Below are 22,286 nucleotides of genomic sequence, written 5' to 3'. Positions count from 1 at the left end.
GTTTCTGTGAAGTTTGACCTGCACTTGACTGGTTGTTAAAACACCAGACTATATTGCGTCAGGGGTGGTGTATCAGCCAAGGTAATATATTTAAGTTCTGTACTTGTGTGCTGCTTTGAGATACTTGTAGTGTACTTGAGTATTCCTGCTACTTTATTCTTCCTATTCGCCATTTAGAGAAATATTCTACTTTTGTCTGCATTTATTTGACAGCTGCAATTGCTAGTTACTTCACAAATTAAGATTTTACTGTAAAAAAAAGTTGTAATTTTGCACTTTATGACAGGCCACCCCATCATAATCACTGTCAATTAGGGAATTCTCGCTATATTTCAGATGTCATTAGCAGTTCCACTAAAATAATTCTCCTCTTCTCACTTTTTTCAATAGCCTCTTCTGTTATGAAATACTGAGAACAAATCAAACTCCAAAAATATCTTTTTTACGTAATTTTTTTCTCTCTCTTGTCTTGCTAATCATATCAGTTACTCTGATTTGTCTTGTGACCCTTCGTAGAGGGCCTGACCCTTATGTTAGGATCACTCCTGAATGTCTGTAAAATATTTATCGCTACAGCTGACCAGCTACACTAGTGAAAGGCTGCTTGCTGAAAATGTAATTAAATGTATCAGTAACGTATATCAGGCATTTTATTGCAGAACCCCTTTAACTTGATTTACTTTTACATCGATGCGTTGACTACATTTGCCCTGCCGTTCTTTAACTTAAGAAGCATTCTGAACGCAGGACTTTTTGTTGTAACGAAGAAAACTTACAACAGCAGTAATTTCACGTAAAGTGTGTGCTTCTTCTAATGCGTAGCGCACACATCTTTGGAGATCTCGGAGGATCGTCTGCACTGAAAGCAAAGTGCATCCTCTCGCCGTGGCTTCTCTCTTCCTTGCTCCCCACGTCTGCTTCACACACCGCTTACCCTACGACATTTGGGACGAGTTTCTCACTGCTTGGCTTCTCACATCTTGGACACTGACACAAAATAAATGAAGACACAAAGAAGACACAAGGTTCAGAGTTGGAAGGGGTTGGTGGCTGAGGTGTGAAACTATTGGGGTGTAAAATTGCCCTGGCAGCCGTGCTGTTGTTTCAGCATTTCATGGCGAGCTGCTCAGCTAGACTCTACTTGCCTGTTCAGTGCCTCCTACCATCTAGTACCTCTTTTCATTTGTTTTTCTGTCCACACTGTACCTCCGCTGAGCTTGGCCTTTGCTCCGCAGAACTTGTAGAAATAAAGCACAGTAATAACTATCTTGGCTGCTAAGTGTTCACGATCGCGTGGTTGTGCTTCCTTGATCAGAGAGCTGTTGAGTAATAGAGTGGTCCACTTTCGTTCTCCACTAAAAACGATCCTGGTGGGAGAGAGCAGAAGGTTCAACAGGCTAATATTCTCACATTAATTTGTCCAAAGATGTCCAACTGTTCTCCAGAAGCTCTCATTACTTGTGATCAGTCACAGGGCGGCTAATTGTCTTCTGTGGGGAAGGAGAGCCTTAGTGGTGCATGCAGGAGCCTGACTGGTGCTTCCTCCTCGTGGCAGCAGGAGGCCGTGGTCAGGCCGTGGAGAGAACGCAGACGTAGTGCAGAGTACGCTGCAACGCATTTGGCTGTCAGTGTGATGCCTGGGGTTTGTTATTAAAAGCATGGGGTGAAACACAGTGACTATCCCAAGCAGCAGGCAGAGCTACGTGACATCAGTGGCTTTGTTATTTTGGTTCATTAAGTGGTGTTGTTTCACTAATTGGTTTTCTTACGGAAAATGTCTGCCTAAAGCTGGTAATTGGTGACATGTTTATGACTGCAGATTGTGCTCCTGTTATGTTACGAACCCAAATATAATTAATTGCAAAAAAGATTAGATCATTTTTGACAGTTAAAAGAGCAACAGAAAAACGAGGGCAAAGTTGCTCAATGCTCTGTTCTATTATCTATATTTGATGATCATGTTTACTCACATTAGTTTCACATTTTCTGCTCTTTCTTTGAACCGCTTCTGAACAGATGGCTGGACCAACTCCGCTGCTCTACTCCCCTGTGTGTCTGATTCTACATTCATAAAGCTAATGTTAGACTAGATTAGTTTCTCTGATGCCCATGAAGCAACTTCTCATTATTGCCTGTGGTTGAGAGTGGGCAGACTGGGAGTACACAGGACAGTGTTCGTCTGCTCCGACAGGCTCCAGAAAGTCTTTGTGCCCAGAGTGAAAGAAATAAAAGTATGAGGAGAGCCTCCCTCCAGTGGGCTGTGTCTGGTGTTGGCCTGCCCTGCGGTAAGGCAAGGTTATTCAGATGAAAGATGGTGTTGAGATTAGTGAGCCCTGCCTGAGCGTGTGGACGTCCAGCATGCCGCACTGCGTGATTTATGAGAGTCGTGATATCAGCGGTCGCCACATGAATAAACCATGTGGGCAGAATTAAGCTCCTGTTAAACGACGCACAGCATTTTCCCAGGTGCCTCAACGACCAAGTAGGAATCACAGTCATGAAAGTTGTGTTGTTGCTGTAGCAGTCACATGAGAGTGATTTCTGATGGTCCAGTGCAGCGGCTGAACAACTTTAAAATCTTCTCTGAGGATTTTCTTAACCGCTGATAGGTCCCTTGACTTTATCAACACGTTCACAGGATTAAGGTCATCTGTACTTTGTAGAGTCACTTTAAACATTGATTGTAATTAGGGACGCTGTGATATACTGATATTGACAACAATCATAATATTTGGGAAAGAAATTAATAATGAATTGACATCAAATTAATAATATTTCATTGGGTGTTCCAGCTTCCTCACACAGTCCAAAGACACTCTTAGGTTCATTGGTGATTCTAAACTGGCTGAAAGTGAGAATCTGCTGGGTTGTCTCTCTCTCTTCATGTCAGCCCTGTGATGGACTGGAGACCTGTCCAGGCTGTACCCTGCCTTTCACCCTCTGTCAGCTGTGATAGGCTCTAGCCCCAGGCTGACAGGATAAAGTGGTGTGGAGATAATGGATGGTTGGATATTAATAATACAAATATGATAGTATCATAAATAACCCATATGAGTAACTATCTGGCTGATACTCCAACATACAATTATAATACAGTTCTATTTATTTTTACAGACACTCTCTCCATCTCTCTAGATATGAATTTATAGTCTAATTCATTTGTCAATAAAGAGAAAAAAAACACACAATAAAGAAAGTGTTCAAAAATGAATTTAACGGATAATTTTATTTTTTCTGACTTTCATAAAGTATTGCAATCATATTGTTATATTGTTGTTGTGCACTATTTTTTAACCCAGTCTGATATTGTGATCTCCGAATTGTAATATTTCACCACAAAATACAAATATGCAAAGCTTGAAGGCTCAACACAAGACAATGTAACTCGACCAAATGATCTCTATCCCACCATATAATGGAAAGCCTGCAGCCTGCAGCTAATTAGTTTTCATTAGTGATGAATTATCTGATTATTTTCTCAATCAGTGAATCATTTGGTCATTGAAATAGGGAAATTATGACACTGAAAGAATGGTTTGTCTTCTTCTTCTGTGGTGCTTGACTGAGCGTTGTCAGCACTGAGGCAGTAACATCATACTGACTAGAGATTTAAAACAAAAAGCCCACATTGCAAACTGAGGATGCCATTTTTGCAAGATGTGGACATAATAATCTATCAAGGAATGAAATATTTTACTTTGCTGTATTACGGGAAATGTAAGAATGTACATGCCTGGCATTTGACCCATATCAGTGTTTGGGTTTTCTGTCTCTTTTCCAACTTTTTTGACATTCCACAGTAAATTTGCTGCAGTACCGATTTGAAATCCTGTTAATTGGTTAATTAATTATTAATTCAACTAACATACATTAAATATTTTAGATAGTTTTTTTATATATGTATCTGTGCAAGATTTTTTAAAAATATGTCTGAGCTAAAATAATGAGGGAAAAAAATGCTCATTTGACTTATTTGAAGATGTTACAGTAAATTAGGTTGATGTAATTAAAACTTCTTTGTGATTTTGTTAGTGTAGAACCAATCAGTCCTTTCACTCTACTGCATGCCTACAGTACACTGTTCTTATGAGAATATTTCAGCAGAGGCACAGTCTCCAGTGAGGTCTGTGATGGCTGAGTTTTAAGACTCTCTCTTAGGAAACTGCAACCTGCATACATATGAATGTTGTGCGTGCTAATAATATAAATATTACACGTCTGTCTTCTGTCCGTCTTGTCCATCTTCATTCTCTTGTTAGAAAATCTTATGCAAGAACCCACAACTAAAGCTGCCAAAAATTCTCTTACTGCTCTGTATAATGTATGTCCTCAAAAATGGGTTGAAATACTAATGTCCGTAACCATAACGAAGCAGCGTTTTAGCAGAAGTGTCCAGTCTGAGATTGAGAGATTGTGAGTTTAATCCTTCGCTGGATCTTGTCAACCTGGCATTCCTAATCATTGAAGTGTAATAAAAAGAAAAGTGCCCAGGAGACAGATCAGGTGTAAGACATTGCTGCCTTGGCTCCACTTCATGCTGTCAGCATTACTGAAATTCCCATAAATGCAGCGACAAACACCCTCTGGGGCTTTATGACTTCAGTACACTTGCCATGGCAGTGCATGTATTTGGTCTCTTTAAAGTGATGTGAATGCAGAGAGGAATAAAATGAGAAACCCAGAGAAAGTAAAGAAAAGACTGTTGAGTAAAGTGAAAATAATAATGTATAAAAGCATCTACATTCAAACATATATTCAATATAGATAAATGTATTTAAAGTATAAAAGCAAGTTATTGGTCCTATTATGAGGGAAACAATCACTACATTTTATGTTATCTCATTCTCAATATTGAGTTATGTACGAAGGTAAGTCATATTTTGAATCTTGCCGCTGGTTGAGATGGTATGGAGCCAAGGTCACAAGAAACTGTAAAATCTATGGCTATTTGTGCTGATCATTAAAACCACCTGGATCAGCTCTGATTTGTCGAGGCATGAACTCCACAGACTTCTGAAAATGTCCTCAAGCACCAGATCCTTGTCTTGTAAAGTGAGAGGTGGGGTCTCCATGGGTCAGACTTGTTCTGGTGAATTTGGAGGCCAAGTCAACATCTTGTGGTATGGCTGGTTGCATTTTCCCATCGTAATCAAGCAACACCATTACCATGATAGGGTGTATGAGGCATCTGGTCATTCACGTGATCAGAACACCTCCTTCCATTGCTCCATGGTCCAATTCTGATATTCGCATGTGTGTTTTAGACACTTTTAGCAGTGGGACAGGTGTCACGACAGACACTCTGACCCATCTGAAGCTGTACAGTCCCATATACAACCAGCTGCAATGCTCTGTGTGTCCTGACACTTTAGTCCGTGTCAGTGTTTTATAGCAGTTTGTGGTTCAGTTCCTCTTCTGTGGGATCGGACCACATGGACCCGCCTCAACTCCTCAGACGCATCAGTGAGTCCTGGAGGCCCACGACCCTGTCACTGGTTCACTGATTGTACTTCTTTGGGTAGTTTTTGTTAAATACTAACCACTGTATACTGGAAACACATGACAAGACCAGGAAATACTCTGATTCACTTGTTTAGTCATCAAAATCTCCCCTTGTCAAAGTCAGTCACGTTCTTGCACTTGACCATTTCCCTTGCTTCTAACACATTAGCTTCACAACTGACTACTCAATTGCTGCCTAATATGCCCCACCCTTGACACTGTAATTAAATAGTCAATGCTATTCGTTTTACCTGTCACTGGTTTTAATGTTGGGGCTGATCTGGGTGTATTTTTCACATGAGATGTTTTTTTTTTAAATCTTCTTCAGTAGATAAGCAATATTCTGTCATGATCAATACAGTTTCCTCTAATAGATAGATAGACAGATAGATACTTTATTAATCCCAAGGGAATTAAACATTCAACAGCTTACATGCAACATAAATAACAAAAAGACAGGACAGGCAGGTTAGTAACATTAAAATTAAAGGTTAGTATATACACTGACAAAAAACTTGCTGTACAATAAAATTAAAAGCACTTCTAATTTTAAAATCTATGGAACACTAAATGTAATTAAAATTCAGTAAATGATATTTACACATTTTAAGGCACAGTGATTTAAAGTGACTTTGACAGGTAGTAGGAAAGCAGTTGTATCAAACTACCGAAGGTGCAGAGTGGAGTCTAAGTATTAGGCTAAAAATTAATACTCAAATAGAGTACAAGTAACCTTTAATTGCATTTTGCACAATAGCCTACTTGTAAGCATAAAAAAATATAGTGGAGCTTTAACTTTTTCTTTCTTTCTTTCTTTTTTCTTTTCTCTTTTTTTAACCAGTAAGCACCAGCAATTCAGGATTTAGTTTTTGTGCTGTTGCTGTGCTTGTCAGAGAAGCAGCATGTCCCCTGGCACGCCGTTGTCCTCTCTTTCTGGCCTCCAACACATCAGACGCTCAGGTATGTGGCTGAAACCTGGGGAACCAGTGTCTGTGATGCGCCACACCATGGCCCCTCTAATGAGGCCTGACTCTTAATGACTCATAGCCTGCAGCAAGAGACAGCGATGGCCAGCAGTGGGGCTTATCTTATTGGCACTCTGTGCTGCGAGGCTACACCTGTAACCTTTAGATCACTCCAAATTAGGTTGCTGCGGGAATCCTTCAGTAGTGATTACAAAACAGATTGAGTGGCTGGAAGAATTCTCATAAAAATTGTATATGAGCCCTCCGCTTGAATTTAGAGGTGGGATAATAGGCTGATTGCGCAAAGACAAGTCACACTCTGACGCCCACAACTGATCAGGCATTCTCTCATGCTGCTCCAGACAAGATTGCAATACCAAGTGATGTTTCCGTTGACTGGTTTCGATTATGTAGATGTAAATTAACGGCAGCAAGATGAAACCAAGCATTGTGATAAACAGAGCACAGAGATGAGCCTGAAAAGCAGCCGGGGTCCATAGATGGGAGGTGAGCTAACTCGTGCTAGTCAGTCATGCCTGCTGAGCATCAATTCATGGAAGAGTGCAAGAGCTGGTCAGCCAGGGGACAGGGTGGTTAATTGCATTGCACTTTAATAAGTCACACACTGAAGACACACGACTTTAATCATGCAGATGTCTCCGCTGATAGGCAGCCCAGAGGACAAAGGTGGCTCTGTTTCATCAGTGTCAATGTTCCTGCAGGTAGGTGTTTGATGGTAGCTGTGGGTGTTCATGTCAAGATCCAGAAGTTCTTATAATCACATACACTACATCCTACATGCACCTTCGCTCTATACTCTGCCGCTCGTACTTTGCACTCACGTCTACATCAATACCGTAAACGATGTTGCTATTTCAGCTGTTTGTCAGCGGGATCAGATGCAGCGGCTCAGCGACTGGGAGGTTTTCTTAGGCCCAGTAATCAAAGTAGCAGCGAAACAGGAGAGAAATTCATTTAGGGTGAGTAAGGTCTCCAGAGAGCGTTTTGTTTGGTGTAAAGTGAGCGCGTTTGAAGTGAAAACAAAAAGGGACTGTTTTCAGGGATTTCAGTAGATGCAGGGAGGAGGCATACAGGAGAGCCCCGAGTGATAAGCGTCATTGATCCAGCTTGTCTGTCTTATGCAGTTCTCTTTGTTCAGACATGCTGTATACAGAATCAGCAATGAACAGAAGTTCCTTAGACCCAGTGTAACGTTACTAGAAGTGGATTTAGTTTGTCTTTAAAAAAAGCATTCAAATGTTAAAACCCACACTGAAGGAAATGGCAAGGATGCGTTCAGGCATGACAAAATATCAGCGAGCTTCTTTTGTCCTTGACATTCACATTTTTAAAGTCACTAAGCTGCCACTGACACATGCTGTGCTGCACACAGATATCTCACTGGAGGTAGATTGTGACCAGATCTAACAGTGACGGATTTGGCATTAAACCTTTACACAGGGTTTGATTTCAAATCCTAATTTGCAGCTGTGGTTTGTTGCTGGGAAAAACACTTTCCTCCCTGTCAGCACCACAGTTTCCTGATGTTTTACAACTGCCGCTCAGTGAATGCACCATCAGAGGATGAATGAGGACTTTGAATGGACCTAAATTGTGCTGATTGTGTTAGTTCATTCCATATAGTTAACTTAAAAAATAGATTTTAATTGAAAGCATAATCTTATAAATTAATTTGGAGCTTATATTTCATCAATTGCACATTTAGGTAAGACACTTCATTTTACTGTGGTTCATTTTGAGCAGGTCTGGATGTATGCATGCAAAAAAAGGAAAAAAAAAAACAATTTTGCTCAAGCCCTGTTCCAGTAATCCAGTGTTAATACTATTCAGCTGTCATTATAATAACAGTGGGAGTGCATTGTGGTGGAGCCAGCTGTATGATGATACCTCTGCAAATTTACCTTCAGTTCTGATTACCCAACAGAGATCTCTAAATGACCTTATTTGTAAGTACAATAGCTATGATGAGTCTACCTACAGCCCTTCTCCAGCGGTCCGTCTCATTGTCTAGTTGGGCTTTAGAAACAGATTATATGCAAAAGAAATTGTGTTGAATTATTTATTTAGCCAAGAACAAAACCAGACATGTTATTTTGTTGACCATGTGTTTACAGCTTAATTCAGGATTCTCAGCAAACGAAGGGCACAAGAATCTCCAAACTGCCCCCTGACCTCTTGGACGAATCATTAAGAACAGTGTAGTGAAAGCGATGATAAACACATCAATGTTCTCTTGCCTGCATTATCGTTGTAATACCCCTTGTGTAGGCTTTGTTAATGAGCACGGATAACATGATCTTGTCACACTGTGGACAAGCCACTCATAGTGTTTGAAGTGTGCACAGAGTTCATTGTATTTGCCCCTCTTGAGTTAATGTAGGCTTTTATTCCTGTGGGTAACCTAGTGTGTCTGATGATACCAGGTAGGTGGGGAACTAGAAAATAGAATGAGAACTGTGTGGTCGGATGTGGAGGCTGCGCAGAGTAAACTGGCCGTTCAAGAGCAGCTTTTGTGAACTATATGCCTGTTGAGATTCTTGATCCCATCAGAAATTTATGAGCATGTGTGCGTGCATCCATGTGAGCGCGAGCAGGGAACCATGTGTCTTCTGTGTGTCATCATAAGCTCATTATTTTTCTTCTCTCCCACAGATCTGTGACCTGTCATCACCTCTCCCAGCGAGTGTGTGTATCTGAGCACAGCGGCACTTCTGTCACTTCGTGCTTCGAGAGCCCCCTCAGCAGCCGCGAGAACCACCCAGGGACCACAGGCTGTAAGATTAGGTGAGCTTAAGGTCACGTGCCTCTGGCTATTAGATCTGTCACTGTCTCTTCCTTCAAGGGCTCCGTGGCGCTTAATTTGCTTGCAGCCATCACTCCAACAACCACTAAAAGCCATTGATTCATTTAATCTGGCCACATATTGGGGATAATCCTAATTTTGTCACCTCTCGGCCTCACGCTGCACCCTTGTGAATGAGAACTGAGATGAAAAATGTGACAAGTTAAGAAGTATTCCACTTGTCTAGAGTCATTCTGAAAAATGTGAAAGGGTGGTGGTCAAACTACAGAAACAATAAAAGCTTTCTAGTCCATCAAACAGTGTCCCTGTAGTATTTAACAGGACTGTTTCAGAGAAGAGCCTGAATATGAAAGCAGCTGCAGCTGGTAACAGGTGTGTATCTTGATTAATCATCCTGTTAAGGAAATGAACATGACTTTAACCTCTGCCTGTACAGATGAACTGCTACTTAGAGGAAGTGGAGGTCTGATTGATTTTCTTTCACTTGTGAGTGAACTACATGCGGCTATCAATGCAGAAGATTAGCTGAACATGTGAATGCCTGTGTTATTGGGTACAGTCACTCAGAAATATTGAGCACATCCTTATAACACACCGAGGTACATGCAGAGCACACTCGACACACTGTCACGTAAGTGTGCTATCACCACAAACTGAGACATACGAAGACACGCAGACTCGGATTCAGGAGTCAGATGTCTGCGTATTTATCCTCAGAATACGATGTCGGCTGTGTGTGCGTGTGGCGTTCAGGCCTTATAAGAAATGTATTGTGTCAGACATACATGCGTTATCCATTCACACTTCTGTAATGATTTGCTAAGGTGTGCATGTGAGGAGAATCCATCAGTGTCGCTTCTGTTGATCATATATGCTCTTGCATACACGTCTGATGAAATAACCTGCTGGGCTGAACAAATCAGCACTTCTGTCACTGTCACAGGGAGGTTTCATCTTTGTAGGTATTCACCAACCAGAGAACATGTGCCTCTTTGAAGGTCTTATCCAAGATGAAAAAAACACAGCAGCCAATTTTAAATATGTATCAACATCTTTTTTTTTTTTTTTGATCTATCACTATTTCTTTAAGGAGAGGTCTGACATTTTGGAAGACACGCTTATTTGCTTGCCTGGTATGCTTGCCATTTTTAAACTATAATACTATAACCAGCAATCGGTTAGCTTGACTTAGCACAAAGACTGGAAACAGGGTTCACGTGGCACCTCAAACTGTGTGTTCAGACAAATTTTTATGTGTGCAGTCTGTGTATTCACACTGAAAATCAAATGTACCGACTGTACAGACATTAGTAAGCCAGCAAGGGCCACTTAATGCTTTCTAGTTGTGTGTGCACAGACAGATGCAGACTTTTAAAGCAGATAGTGAACACTCTCGTAGTTCCATTCATACTACTACAGGTCCACTTTAGTCTGCTACCCTCATGGTCACATTGCCCCTCATATTGAAAACAGAAAAACACTCGAGATGCCCGTGAATGTTTCTGAAAGGCTGACTGCACTTTTGGATATAGTAGCTGGTTACAGATCAGGCTGTAGCACTTCATTAAGGTGTGACTAGCACATTGGACAGACATAGCACAGGACTTCCTACTTTGTTTGGGCTCTATTGATGGAAATCAAGGCCTCTCTGCAGTACGGCAGCGACCATTTTTATTACAACAGTTTCAGTGATTAATTGCACAGGTTGACGTGGATGATGGAGAACCTGCTTCTACAATTTCTCCTCTTAACAAACATTTGGTACAAGCACCACTTGCTTTCCTGATTCATGTGTAGTTCACGTGGTTACAAATTTTTGGCTGCACGCAGACGTCCGCTGAGGAGTCAGCACAGACTATCAGTGAACATTTACGCGTACTCTTTCAGACGTGGTCATATCTGGAGGAATCAAATACAGAGAGAACACCTGACAAGCAGGTTTGAACTTACAGTCTTCTTCTCATGAGGAGACAGTGGGAAAACAATTGTGTCAGTGCGACAGTGCCAAGAAAATCATTCCTTCTATTGTTGCTGAAGGTTTGTCACTAGTGGCCAACACTGGAAAACTTTTTTGGCACATTAAAGTCTTTGCTGCAGATCAGTCACAAATTAGCTGTAAATCTCCTGCCAGCATTTTGCTTTTAAGTAAGTAAGTAATAGTGAAGTTTATTAATTATCTATCAAGCTATTTTATATAGTTCTGTGCCGCACTGTTTCTACAGGTAGTACAAAGAAGATATAAAAACTCAATTAAGCATTTTTTTTTTTTTGCCATTTGGTCAGAGCCATGTTAGATGTTCACCCTTGTTTCTAGTCTTTATACTAAGCTAAGCTAACTACTGCCAATTGTAGCTTTATATTTAATGTGCAAACACGAGAGTGGGTAAGATTCTTTTATACAGCTCTCAAGTGTATTTCCCCAAATGTCAGGCTAATCCTGTAAATGTTATGAAATTACCAGAGGTGTGCTTCCAGAGACAAATACTTTCATATTTAAAAGGCCAGTCTGACAACTGATCCATCTTTCAAGCATGTGTCTTTCTCTCCTTCTCCCTTCTCAGAGTGAAGGATGAGGTCAACGGTGGTGCTGCTGGCCCTGTTTCACGTTCTGGGCTTCACCACAAGTGTGTTGAGTCTCAACCCGGATGACCCCAACGTCTGCAGCCACTGGGAGAGGTGAGCACACCCTCTAGTATTAACCACAGTGTTTAAGATTAGAACTTTGAATGTTAATTTTCATTCATTTGAGAACACAGACTCCAAGGACCGACTTGAACTTTTTCAGTGTATCTGCTCTTAACCAAAGTTCAAGATCTACTGTCGGAGTCCATACAGCAGTATCGATCTCGCACAGCTCAAATCACCGAGCTCTGAGAGATGGGAGGAGCTGCAGCTTCAAATGAAATGCGCAGGCAGATTGATCAATGTACTCTCATCCCAATCAATCGTGACAACCATAGAGCCTGAATAATTACTAGCTGTGCTGGCCAGTGTCACTTATGAGAAAAAAGCAGGAATAATTTCTATCCTCGATGCAAAGGGGAGGAAAGAAAGCTGTGAAGATATATTATCTGGATTATTGCCTGACCAAGGTGAGGGTACTTAGGAATCATGGTTCCACCTTGTTGGCATCGAAATGAATTCCCTAAGTGGGCCGCGTTCATGGCTCTGAGGCCCTCCAATATCACCGGACTTCTCTAGCTGCATATATCATAAACATATACTTTCTTCGCATATAAAAATTTATTGTATCATTTTTACTGGGACATTTTTTTTCCACTGACAGGCTCTCTGTGCTGTTGATTTTGTTTTTCCAAACAGCTCAAAAGGAGCATATCTTAACAGTGTCTTTCACTGGTGGAAAATTTTTTAGATCATTTGTTTAAGTAAAATTATCAATACAACACATTAAAAATAACCCATTACGGGTAAAAGTCTTGCTGTTACTCGAATAAAAGTACAGCAGTATTATGAATGAAATTCATAAAGCATCAAGAGGCGGGGCGGCATAGCTCAGTGGGTAGAGTAGGTTGCGGTTCGATCCCCCAGCCCGTCGTGCTCATGTCAAGGTGTCCCTGAGCAAGACACCTAACCCCTAATTGCTCCTGATGGGTCGTGGTTAGCACCTTGCATGGCAGCTCCTGCCATCAGTGTGTATCATGTAAAGCGCTTTGGATAAAAGCGCTATATAAATACAAATACATATCCAACATCCAACCATTTATCAAGATCAAAGCATCTGATCTGCAGAAAAAAGCACCTGGAAAAGATGTGTTATAGCCTATCATTCTTATTCTTACTAGATTTCTAATGTTCCTGTTGTAGCTGGTTGAGGTTGAGCTGTTTTTGGCTACTTTATATATATTTTCATAGTTTAGTACAGTGATTTCCAGCAAATGAAGGGGATGGGATTAATCTGAGTTTTGGATGATAAATTAGACAGAAAGGAAGCTGTACAAATTTTAAAAATGTTTTTGATGCTTATTTAATTTTTGTGAAATACTGGTTAATTTGCACAGTTGGACTTCAAACTGTTTAAATGAAACCATAGTAGACATTTAAAGGTGAAATGTCTGTTTGGTAGAGCAACTCTGACAAGACCTGACAAAGAACCCTCCTCTAAAGACTCCCTTTTTTCACATGGGTTAAATCCAAGTTTTTGTTTTCATGTGAGATTGAAGTAAAAACTTGGAACCATAGCTGTCAGATAGATGTAGCTGAGTTTCCTTCTGAAATGTAGTGGAACTTAAATAGTAGAAAATAGCAGAAGTGAAATGACCTCATAGTTGTATACAAGTCCTGTCCTCCTTTCTGTCACTGGTGTCTTTACATGTTTGTTTTTCAGCTACGCTGTGACTGTCCAGGAATCCTACGCTCACCCATTTGACCAGATCTATTACACCAGATGTACCGACATCCTCAACTGGTTTAAATGCACACGACACAGGTAAGTTTGTTAGAGGCTACTGCTTTGTTCCTTTTTTTTAATGGTTCAACCTCAACTGTCCCCCAAAATTAAGAACCAAGTCTGTAAAGGCCACAGTAAGTATCCTTGTTAATGTGGCTGATGGAGAAGTAGTCAGAGCCGGGACGCCTCTGACTGTAATCATCTTGTTTTGAAGATGTTAAATTTTAATCACTCCATTATAGTGCACATCAGACAGGATAAGTACACAGAGTCGCCTCCCAGATACTGACTTTCATGTAGGAGCCACAATTTCACTTTCTTTTCAATTTGTTTTTCTCGTTGTACTTTATAAAACTGGCAATAACAAAAACATATCAACTCACTTTACCCTCTACATGTTTTCCTGCCCTTCAGAAAGGGTCACTCTTTACATCACGTAGCTGTCTCTGTATGTCTTTTTTTCCAGGATCAGCTATAAGACGGCTTACCGGCGGGGAGTGAGGACCATGTATAGGCGTCGCTCGCAGTGTTGCCCTGGTTACTTTGAGAGCGGAGACTTGTGCGTTCGTGAGTATCCTTTTTTAAACTGCTTTGTCGACACTGATGACATTTTCCAGGTTATATTTACTGGACATTTAGAGAAAAAGGAGTAAATATTAGGATTGATCTTTACTGTGGGTGGTTTGTAGATAAAGCGACAACTCCCCACCGGGCCGCCGCTGCACCCCTGCGCTTCAGTCTGATCCTCTATATCATGAACGTCCAATAACACTGCGCCACTGCCTCCTCTGTTAGCATGCCGCCATCCATGTGAATTTATTCAGTTTAATATGATTGAGCATGATTTAACAAGATAGCACACTATTTTATGCCGTAGCCTGCTCCCAGCCTCACTCTCCCAGCCCCAGTCGGTTTAATTGAAGTTGTATAACAATGAGAAAAATTAACGAGCCAAGAGGGTGCTGGTTACAGACTGAAGAGGTAAAGCACCGCGCCATAAAATCGCACCAGAATTCAATAACTTAAAAAGAGCAGAAGCCTTGAAAATTGGACTGTAGCAATATGCTAATAACAATCCCTCACTGTCATTTTTATAGCTTCATTAATGGTCATTGATTTCTATTTTTACTCGCACACATCAAACTGAATATTTTTGCATTTTGGTCAAATAAAGACAGGACATATAGCTTCTGAGAGTTATGTTTCTGATACTCCTGCCTTACCTAATGTTTTATTCCCTTTAAATAAGACCAGAATTGCACTTTAATACTTTCCTACATCTTTTGCAACATGAAGGAGTTTCTGATACAATGACTGCTGCCGTGTGGGTTTGCTCTTTGACCACAGCTGAGCTCGTCCTTCTCTAGGCTTTACTAGCCTCAGGGCAGCAGATCCAGAGGAAGCCAGCCGGTGCAGAGTAAGAGCCCGTGTGATTATATGGGGGTCTTTGCAGAGTGAAGTTCAGACTGATCAATAATGTATTCATTAACCATTTAACTGACGATGGAGGCGTTTGCTCAATAATAGGCTCTTCAGAGGGTTAAACAGGTGAATGTGCAAACTGTGGGGGCGCCTCTCCGCATTGTCTTTGTATAATTTAGTTTGGTTTTCATACTAAATAAAGCGGAAAGAGAAAACAGTTGCCCCCCCGGCACCCCCTTTTGACCCGGCTGCCTTCAGGTGAAGCGGGGAGGCAGAGTTGATGAGGGCCGAGAGGGCAGTGTTTGCTTTCTGCTGCCTTTGCAAACTGTTCCCTTTTAATCCTAGCACTCTCACTACCAGGATTAAGAGATTTGTACTCCCCGAGCTGTTTTGCATGCAGTGACAAAAGGGGGCATTATGGAGTAAATCGACCCAAAATTAACTCAAGTCGTCTATTCCAGGACATTTTGTTGTTTACTGAATGTAAAATATCCCCCTCTTGTGTATTGTTAGTTTAGTGTAGCTTTCCCCATGAAGTCTGTTTCATTAAAAGTCAGAAATGCTTCAAGAGTGTTTGCCTTTTAATCCTGCTTGCTCTCTCTCTCTCTCTCTCTCTCTCTCTCTCTCTCTCTCTCTCTCTCTCTCTCTCTCTCTCTCTCTCTCTCCTTTTTTTTTTGTCATATGGCACACTCACATTAGCTCCAATGAGAGGCGGCTAAATGAATCTGGGGATGCAGAGACCTCGAATGAACCGAAGTTATCGCACAAACACACAAAGCCAGAGAACGCTTCCGACACTAAATCAGCAACATTATCTTTAAGGATGTTTTTTACTTTGCGTGTTATTTGGTTTCATTCCGTCACTGGCTCGTGATTGTTTTATTTTCTCGAGGCGCGCCACGATAAGTTGAACTTTGATCTGCTTCTCTTTAATTAGTGCTCCAAGTTTCCAACTAGAGGTCTTTATTATTTCTGTGACCTTTGATCTGTCGTAAGTCATTACCTTACGTAGAGGATGTGAGGAACTCATTTCCCTCCTAATAAGCATGATTATTACACTTGTGCATGAGGAAGTGAGAGGAACTCGCTAATGACAACAGTTCGTAATATCTTCAGAGGCTGACAGGCTCTGTAGGGCTATGAGTTCGTCTTTTCACCGAACATTTAGACCAGATGACTCTTGCCTGTCCGGCGCTGCGGTGTAATTTTAAAATGACTTTGGCTGCAGAATTACTTGGGATTTGATAAGTTTCACATTTGCGTTTTGATGATCGGAAAGATTAAGAGATTTCTCTCCACATCCAGATCCTGTGCCTTTGATTTCTTTTTCATTTGGGCTTTGTTGCAGGTTTTTTTTTTAATGCTTCAAAGACACAGTTTTAAAATAAATCATCTCTGTGCTAGATAGAGACATGTAGAAGAGGCTTTGCGGGAAGTTGCTTGATATATTCGGTATCTCTGAGATTGATTTAACCAGCAGCTACATTACAATCTTTCACCTATTTTTCCATTTAAAAACAAACAAAATTGTGCTAGTGGGTCTTTCTTTCCTTGACTGCAGCACAGCTCTCCAAAAACAGGGAGAAATTTGTGAGAGATCCATTTTGTGGGACATTTTAAAAGATTGTAGTTTGACTGGGCAAAAATATTAAATTTATTAACACTGCATGACAATCACCAATTAGCTCCATTGTTCTCCGTTCTGATAACACCTCTGCATAATGAGTTAGATTAGCCTTTTATCTAGATGAAAGACTCAATTTTCCAACAGATTCCTTAGACATGAGTTAGGCAGAGTGATTCATGAATTTCAATTAAAATGAAAGACCTACCTCCTACTTTATTATGCCATCCCTTCAGTACACCGGTTCAGATCTCAGGAGAAGGGTGCGCTTTATCCTTTCTCCCATATTCAAAACTTCATTTCCATATTTCTTTTTTTTTTTCTAAAGGATGTGACACATTTGCATTTCCCTGTTCTTGCTGATCAGAATTTGCTGATTGAAACTAAACGAAATCAACTCATCATGGTGACATTGAATTCGTCTTCTCGTCTCTTTGAATACTCTGCATACTGTGGACTCATTGATTACAGGTAGTCGATCTCACTCCCTTCGTCAGCACAAATGTGGAAGCTCTTCCCCCTTTTCTTTTCGCTGGCTTACTGTAATTAGACAGTTTTCTGCCAGAGTACTGATGTTCAGAAATCTGCCCCGAATTATCTTTCAATCTGTGGTTTACCTTTTTTGCCGTGGGAGCATTTCTGCGATTAGCACCGGCTTGTGGGTGTTTGGGATTCACTCCTTTCTCCTCTCCTGCTGCATCTCTCCCGCTGGTGGTGGATCCTAATCGAAGCCTGATTGAGTGATAATCTATAGTAGCTCTGTTCAGGCCTGCAGCCAGCTCCTGCTGACCTCTCTTGCCTGCAGGATGTGAGCCATAGTGTTACACACAGAGCTGCAGCATCACCACAGGGCTCGTATTGTTAGAAAAAAAAGCAAATAAATGCTTTGCTTCTGCCCCTTTTTTGACCAAAACAAAAAGTAAAGAACAAAAGAACTCGGGTAAAGTATTGGGTGAGGTGTGATCAGTTAAAAGGGACGGACTGTCTGCTCTGCTGCCCTTGGATTGTGTATCATCCCTCCACAGGCCATGTTAGTGGACTGCTGATTCCCATCAGGCGGGGTTTCTCGCTCGTCGTATTGGTCTGACTGTCTCCTTCCTCAGATAAGAGCCTGCCTGTCTTAACCCTGCTGGCCAGATGACCTTGGCTGCCATATATTTATTCATGCTAAGTGCCTATTTTTGAGATGCTTTTTCTTCTCGGTTTGAAACACAGTGGCATTAAAAAAAAAGTCCATGTAGGTCACTTTATTACCCGGCTCAAAAAACTTCCCACTCTTGTGAACGCGCTCCCAGGAATACTAATGCCGACCCAATCAATTGGGTGCTGTGTTGCTCAATATGAATGATCAAGAAAACTGCACACTTAGTAAACACTGCAGTGCCTGGCCTGCTACATTAAAGCATCACTATATGACAAAGCGCTGGCTGATCAAATTAGAGAGGATTTACAACTTGTTCCTCCATGGCTCAGCCTGCTGATAACAACTCATTGTGGAAAGTAAAGCTATGTGATAAACCAAGATGTTGACCAAGGACTCTGTCTCCTAAGAAATCATTCAGCCCAGTGTCAAGTTGCTGAGATGGATGTTGAATATGAGAGCCGTAGCTAAGATTTAGTCCCTTGATGGTATTACGGAGATATCGAGTGTTCAGTTTTATGGGCCATTTTCTTTCAGCTGTTATCTTGGTGGTTTTCATTATGCTGTTTATTGGTGGTTTAATGATCTTTGCCACTGTGTGTGTGCATGTGTGTTAACTCAATTATAAACGGCACTGATGAGGGAATGTCTGTGTGTCTCAGCTCTGTGTACAGAGGAGTGTTTCCACGGTCGCTGCGTGTCTCCTGATACATGCCAGTGCGAGCCTGGATGGGGAGGACTGGACTGCTCCAGTGGTGAGTGCACTTTACTTGTAAAACCTACAATTAGTCACTTAGACTCATTTATTCCTAAATGGCTTTCACAGCCAGTTAGTCCATAAGACTTTGCTGTGAATCTGTTTTGCCTCAATGTCCGTCTATCTCAAAGCTGCTCAGCTTTGTATCCTCTCTTCTTAGCAAACACAGCCAATGGAACAGGTAAGTCACAATGAATTCATTCTCATTTGCTGGAAGTGTAAGTGATTTGCCTGATGAATATAGCGGATGGATGGTTGGTTGCATCCCCCCTCCTCACCCCCCTGTGTCTACCAAACTCTCTGTTATGGTCTTAATCATGATTAGACTGATGCCTATGACTTGTTCAGCTAAATGATGAATCTGTGCCAAGCTGAGACACACCATTGTACTGGCCGTTCTGTTTACTGGGATTACCTTGGCTCCCAGAACTGGATGGGAGGGAGGAGTTAGGCATATCCATCCAGCAATCAGCAAAATGCTGGAGCGTCACTGAGGCCAGACAGGAGGAAAGAATGTATTTGCTCCTTTGTGAAATTTATGTCTGCAGAGAAATGTGCATCCAGGAGACTCTTGTTCTCAGGTCAGGACAGAGATAGCAATACCCGTGACCCAGTCCCCATTTCCTGCGTCAACATTTCTGACCTCGAATTTTTAACTTCAGCTGTTTCACCCCCAGGAGCATTTTACCGGTATTGCCAGTTGCATATTTAGGAATGAGTAATGGCAGATAAAATCATATCAGTAGTGTTATTGTATAGATCTATGAGTTTTCATTAGCAAGAGAGCCATTCCCTGATTAGCAACTGTGTGTAAATCAGCTGTGCTCGTTGCAGCTCTGGCTTATTGGAGGTGGATTCATGAGCATAAATGACAAGCCTGAGCTGTTTGCCGCTGCTCACTCCTACAGACTGGTGAGTGTCCAACAGGGAGGATGTGAGGTTCAGGGCCCTCAGGGACTCTTGTCCCACTCTTGGTTGGTTAGGAATGCAGCCGTGTGTGCCTTTCAGCCTGCAGGTGCTTGGCTAATCCACCTTGTTAAAACAGACTTGATGATTGAGACAGAGGCATTATTCATAACTTTAGATTTCCATACTAGGCAAGATTCCAGGCTTTTTCATTTACGAGCTTTCATCTGTAGAAATGAGGAATGCGTGCCAATTTTTAAATTAAATCTGCCCTCTTTTTTTCCTTCGTGTAAATGGTTCAGCATGTTTTTTTGTCTTTCACTGTAAATTTTACTTCTACCCAGCAGATAGATGATGCGGTTTAGGAGAAGTCTTTATGTTAAGTGGACGCAACTATCATATTATGGCTCTTGTGGGCTGAAAAGCACACATTAGCACTGAATCATTTCCAACACAATCGATGCCATGGTTTATTTCCCGCTTATTTCACCCCTATTGTCTTTGACTTGAGGTATTTGTGTGTCACATAAAAGCCAATTCCCTGGTGCGGTAGTTGGCCAGAGGGCAGAATGAGGTGGTCACATGACAAAGGATGTATGAATGTGATAAAAAGTGTGTCGCCCTGGCTTGGAGATGAAGAGCTGCCGTGGGATGCTGTGCGGCCTAAAGCTGAAGTGACAGCCTTTCAGCCAGTGATCTGGAGCTGGATCAAAGGCTTGGACCTCGTTTCTGGAGCAGCACCCACCAGGAAGCAGTTTTGTATATGGGTCAGGTGGTGAAAATAAAGAGTCGGACTGTTTGTTGCCAGAAAAGCGAAGGCGATAAGGTGGGAGAGATTCAGCAAATTGTGTTGGGCGCGGCAGTGAAGGCTGAACAGAGATATTGGCTGTTTTTTTCACCTGCTGGTGTCCACCCGCTGGAGCCAGAAAACATTTCATCCTCTTCCTCGGCCTGAAGCAGCAGTCCCACTGAGACCAGACCTGCCCCGTGACCCGCTTGGAGTCCTGGGGTGTCTCAGACTCATCTCAAGGACACACTGGTAGATGTGGACCACAGATATACCTGCAAAACAGGGTGTTTGCTGCTGTTTTTGGATGCTGTCTACATCTATCACGTGTGGATTTGGAGCATTCTGAGTAGCGGTTGTGTGTTTTGTTTTGTTTTCTGAAAGAGCGATGAAGTATTAATTGTTGCTGTTGGTTGGTGTGATTGCTCTGATGTCTGTGTACTGTGTTTGTGGAACGTGGTGTTGATCATGTCTCTCTAATCACGTCATGAATCAATTGTTATTTTTTAATTTCACATTTTTAGGGCATTAAACGAGTGCCCTGTACCTGTTAATGTTTGTTTTTGTCTCTATTTCTCTGTCGTGCTTGTTTTTGTATTTACTTTTGCTTTGCCTTCTCCACTTTTTCTATTGAAATGCACTCAGTGTTTGTAATGTTTGTCCTCTCTGTGCCACTGTGTACACTTTGTTTTGTCAGGAGGGTTCGTCTTGAAAAACAACAATGTTTTCAATAGAAAATTTCGGCATGTAAATAAAAAAACAGATGAAAAAATATGAAGCTCAATAAAACAGGGACAGCAGCGGTTTTTGCAAAGGCAATCCAGATAAATAGAGCTGTGCTTATGAGACAGTGTCTTTAGTCATTTTAGTCTCCTGATGTATAGTAGTGGCTTTTGAGAATGTAGTGATATTATTGGTTGTAGTTTGCAACAAATATAGTACGTGTTGGTGTAAAAAGAACTGCACAATATGAGATAAAACTGGAAATCAAATCTTTGTAGAATATTATGAGTTTATTGAATGAAAACTGTGTAAAGTTTTTTTCTCGACTTTTATGAGTTTCTTGGGTTTAGAAGTACACTTTGCTTTGCGACAATTGCAGAGAAATGACCTAGCCCCTTTTCTTTCATTGCTGTGTACTTTTCTGCACTTGTGATTTAATCTCCCTTGTTGAATCTGTCACACGGGGTCACTATAAGCTTCAGTAATAACAGCTTTCGAATAAAGAGAACGATAGAGATAGATGTTGTATGTACAAGGTATATTTAGCTGTGACTGCCATCACTTGTAAAATATTAGGTGCAATGAAGCACTATCATTGATTTCATGTGCTTCAGTCGGATAATGATATGTTCCCGGTGCAGAAGGAGAAGAAATGTACATGAATATGGAGCTTTTAGTGTTTCTTCTCTATGCCTTCTTGAAGTTTTCTTTCCTCTATTGTGGTGGAAATGTTCGCCCACTTGTGCAGAGATTCTAAAAATCAATGCTACCAAGATAAGTATCTGAAAAGTCCAAGGAGTATTTTAGCTTTGTTAACCACAAAGCATCCTTTGTGCTCCAAGAAGAAATCTATCACACTTAAGAGCCAAATCTAATGTGTCTGGTCAGCCATGGTCCGGGAGGTAACATATTCCTCCCCTACGTATTCAAACAGTGAAGCAGCCGGTGCGGTGGGTGCTGCACACATGGATAATTGATGAATGTGGCCCATGAATGCTTTTTTTAAATGGAATATTACACCAGATGAGATGCTACATAGTACTTATTTTTTGTTGAGTGGGCGCTGAAACAGTAAAATTAGTCATTTTTAGGGTTTAAACTTGCATTAGATTTAAAAAAATTGGGGGTTGTGATCACAACGGTCTGGGTCAAACAGAGAAATTGAGCGTAATTGCTTCAGCTTTATTAGCTCATTTCATTGCAGATGACGTTGCCCCCAACCAGTGC

General features: G+C 41.3%; 1 protein-coding gene across 1 annotated transcript in view; it reads left to right on the top strand.

The window, feature by feature from the left end:
- Positions 1-22,286, top strand: part of megf11 (multiple EGF-like-domains 11) — a 70,083-nt gene that overhangs the window by 7,119 nt on the left and 40,678 nt on the right. Inside the window, 5 exon segments of the mRNA XM_022190163.2 lie at positions 9,141-9,272; positions 11,853-11,967; positions 13,637-13,738; positions 14,166-14,266; positions 18,549-18,641. Of these exon segments, the coding sequence (XP_022045855.2) occupies positions 11,861-11,967; positions 13,637-13,738; positions 14,166-14,266; positions 18,549-18,641 (403 nt within the window). The 5' untranslated portion in view covers positions 9,141-9,272; positions 11,853-11,860.

This window comes from Acanthochromis polyacanthus, chromosome 8 (genome assembly GCF_021347895.1).
Source record: "Acanthochromis polyacanthus isolate Apoly-LR-REF ecotype Palm Island chromosome 8, KAUST_Apoly_ChrSc, whole genome shotgun sequence".
Lineage (NCBI taxonomy): Eukaryota > Metazoa > Chordata > Actinopteri > Pomacentridae > Acanthochromis > Acanthochromis polyacanthus.
Note: the sequence above shows the minus strand (reverse complement) of the source record. Positions and strands in the feature narration are given on the sequence as shown.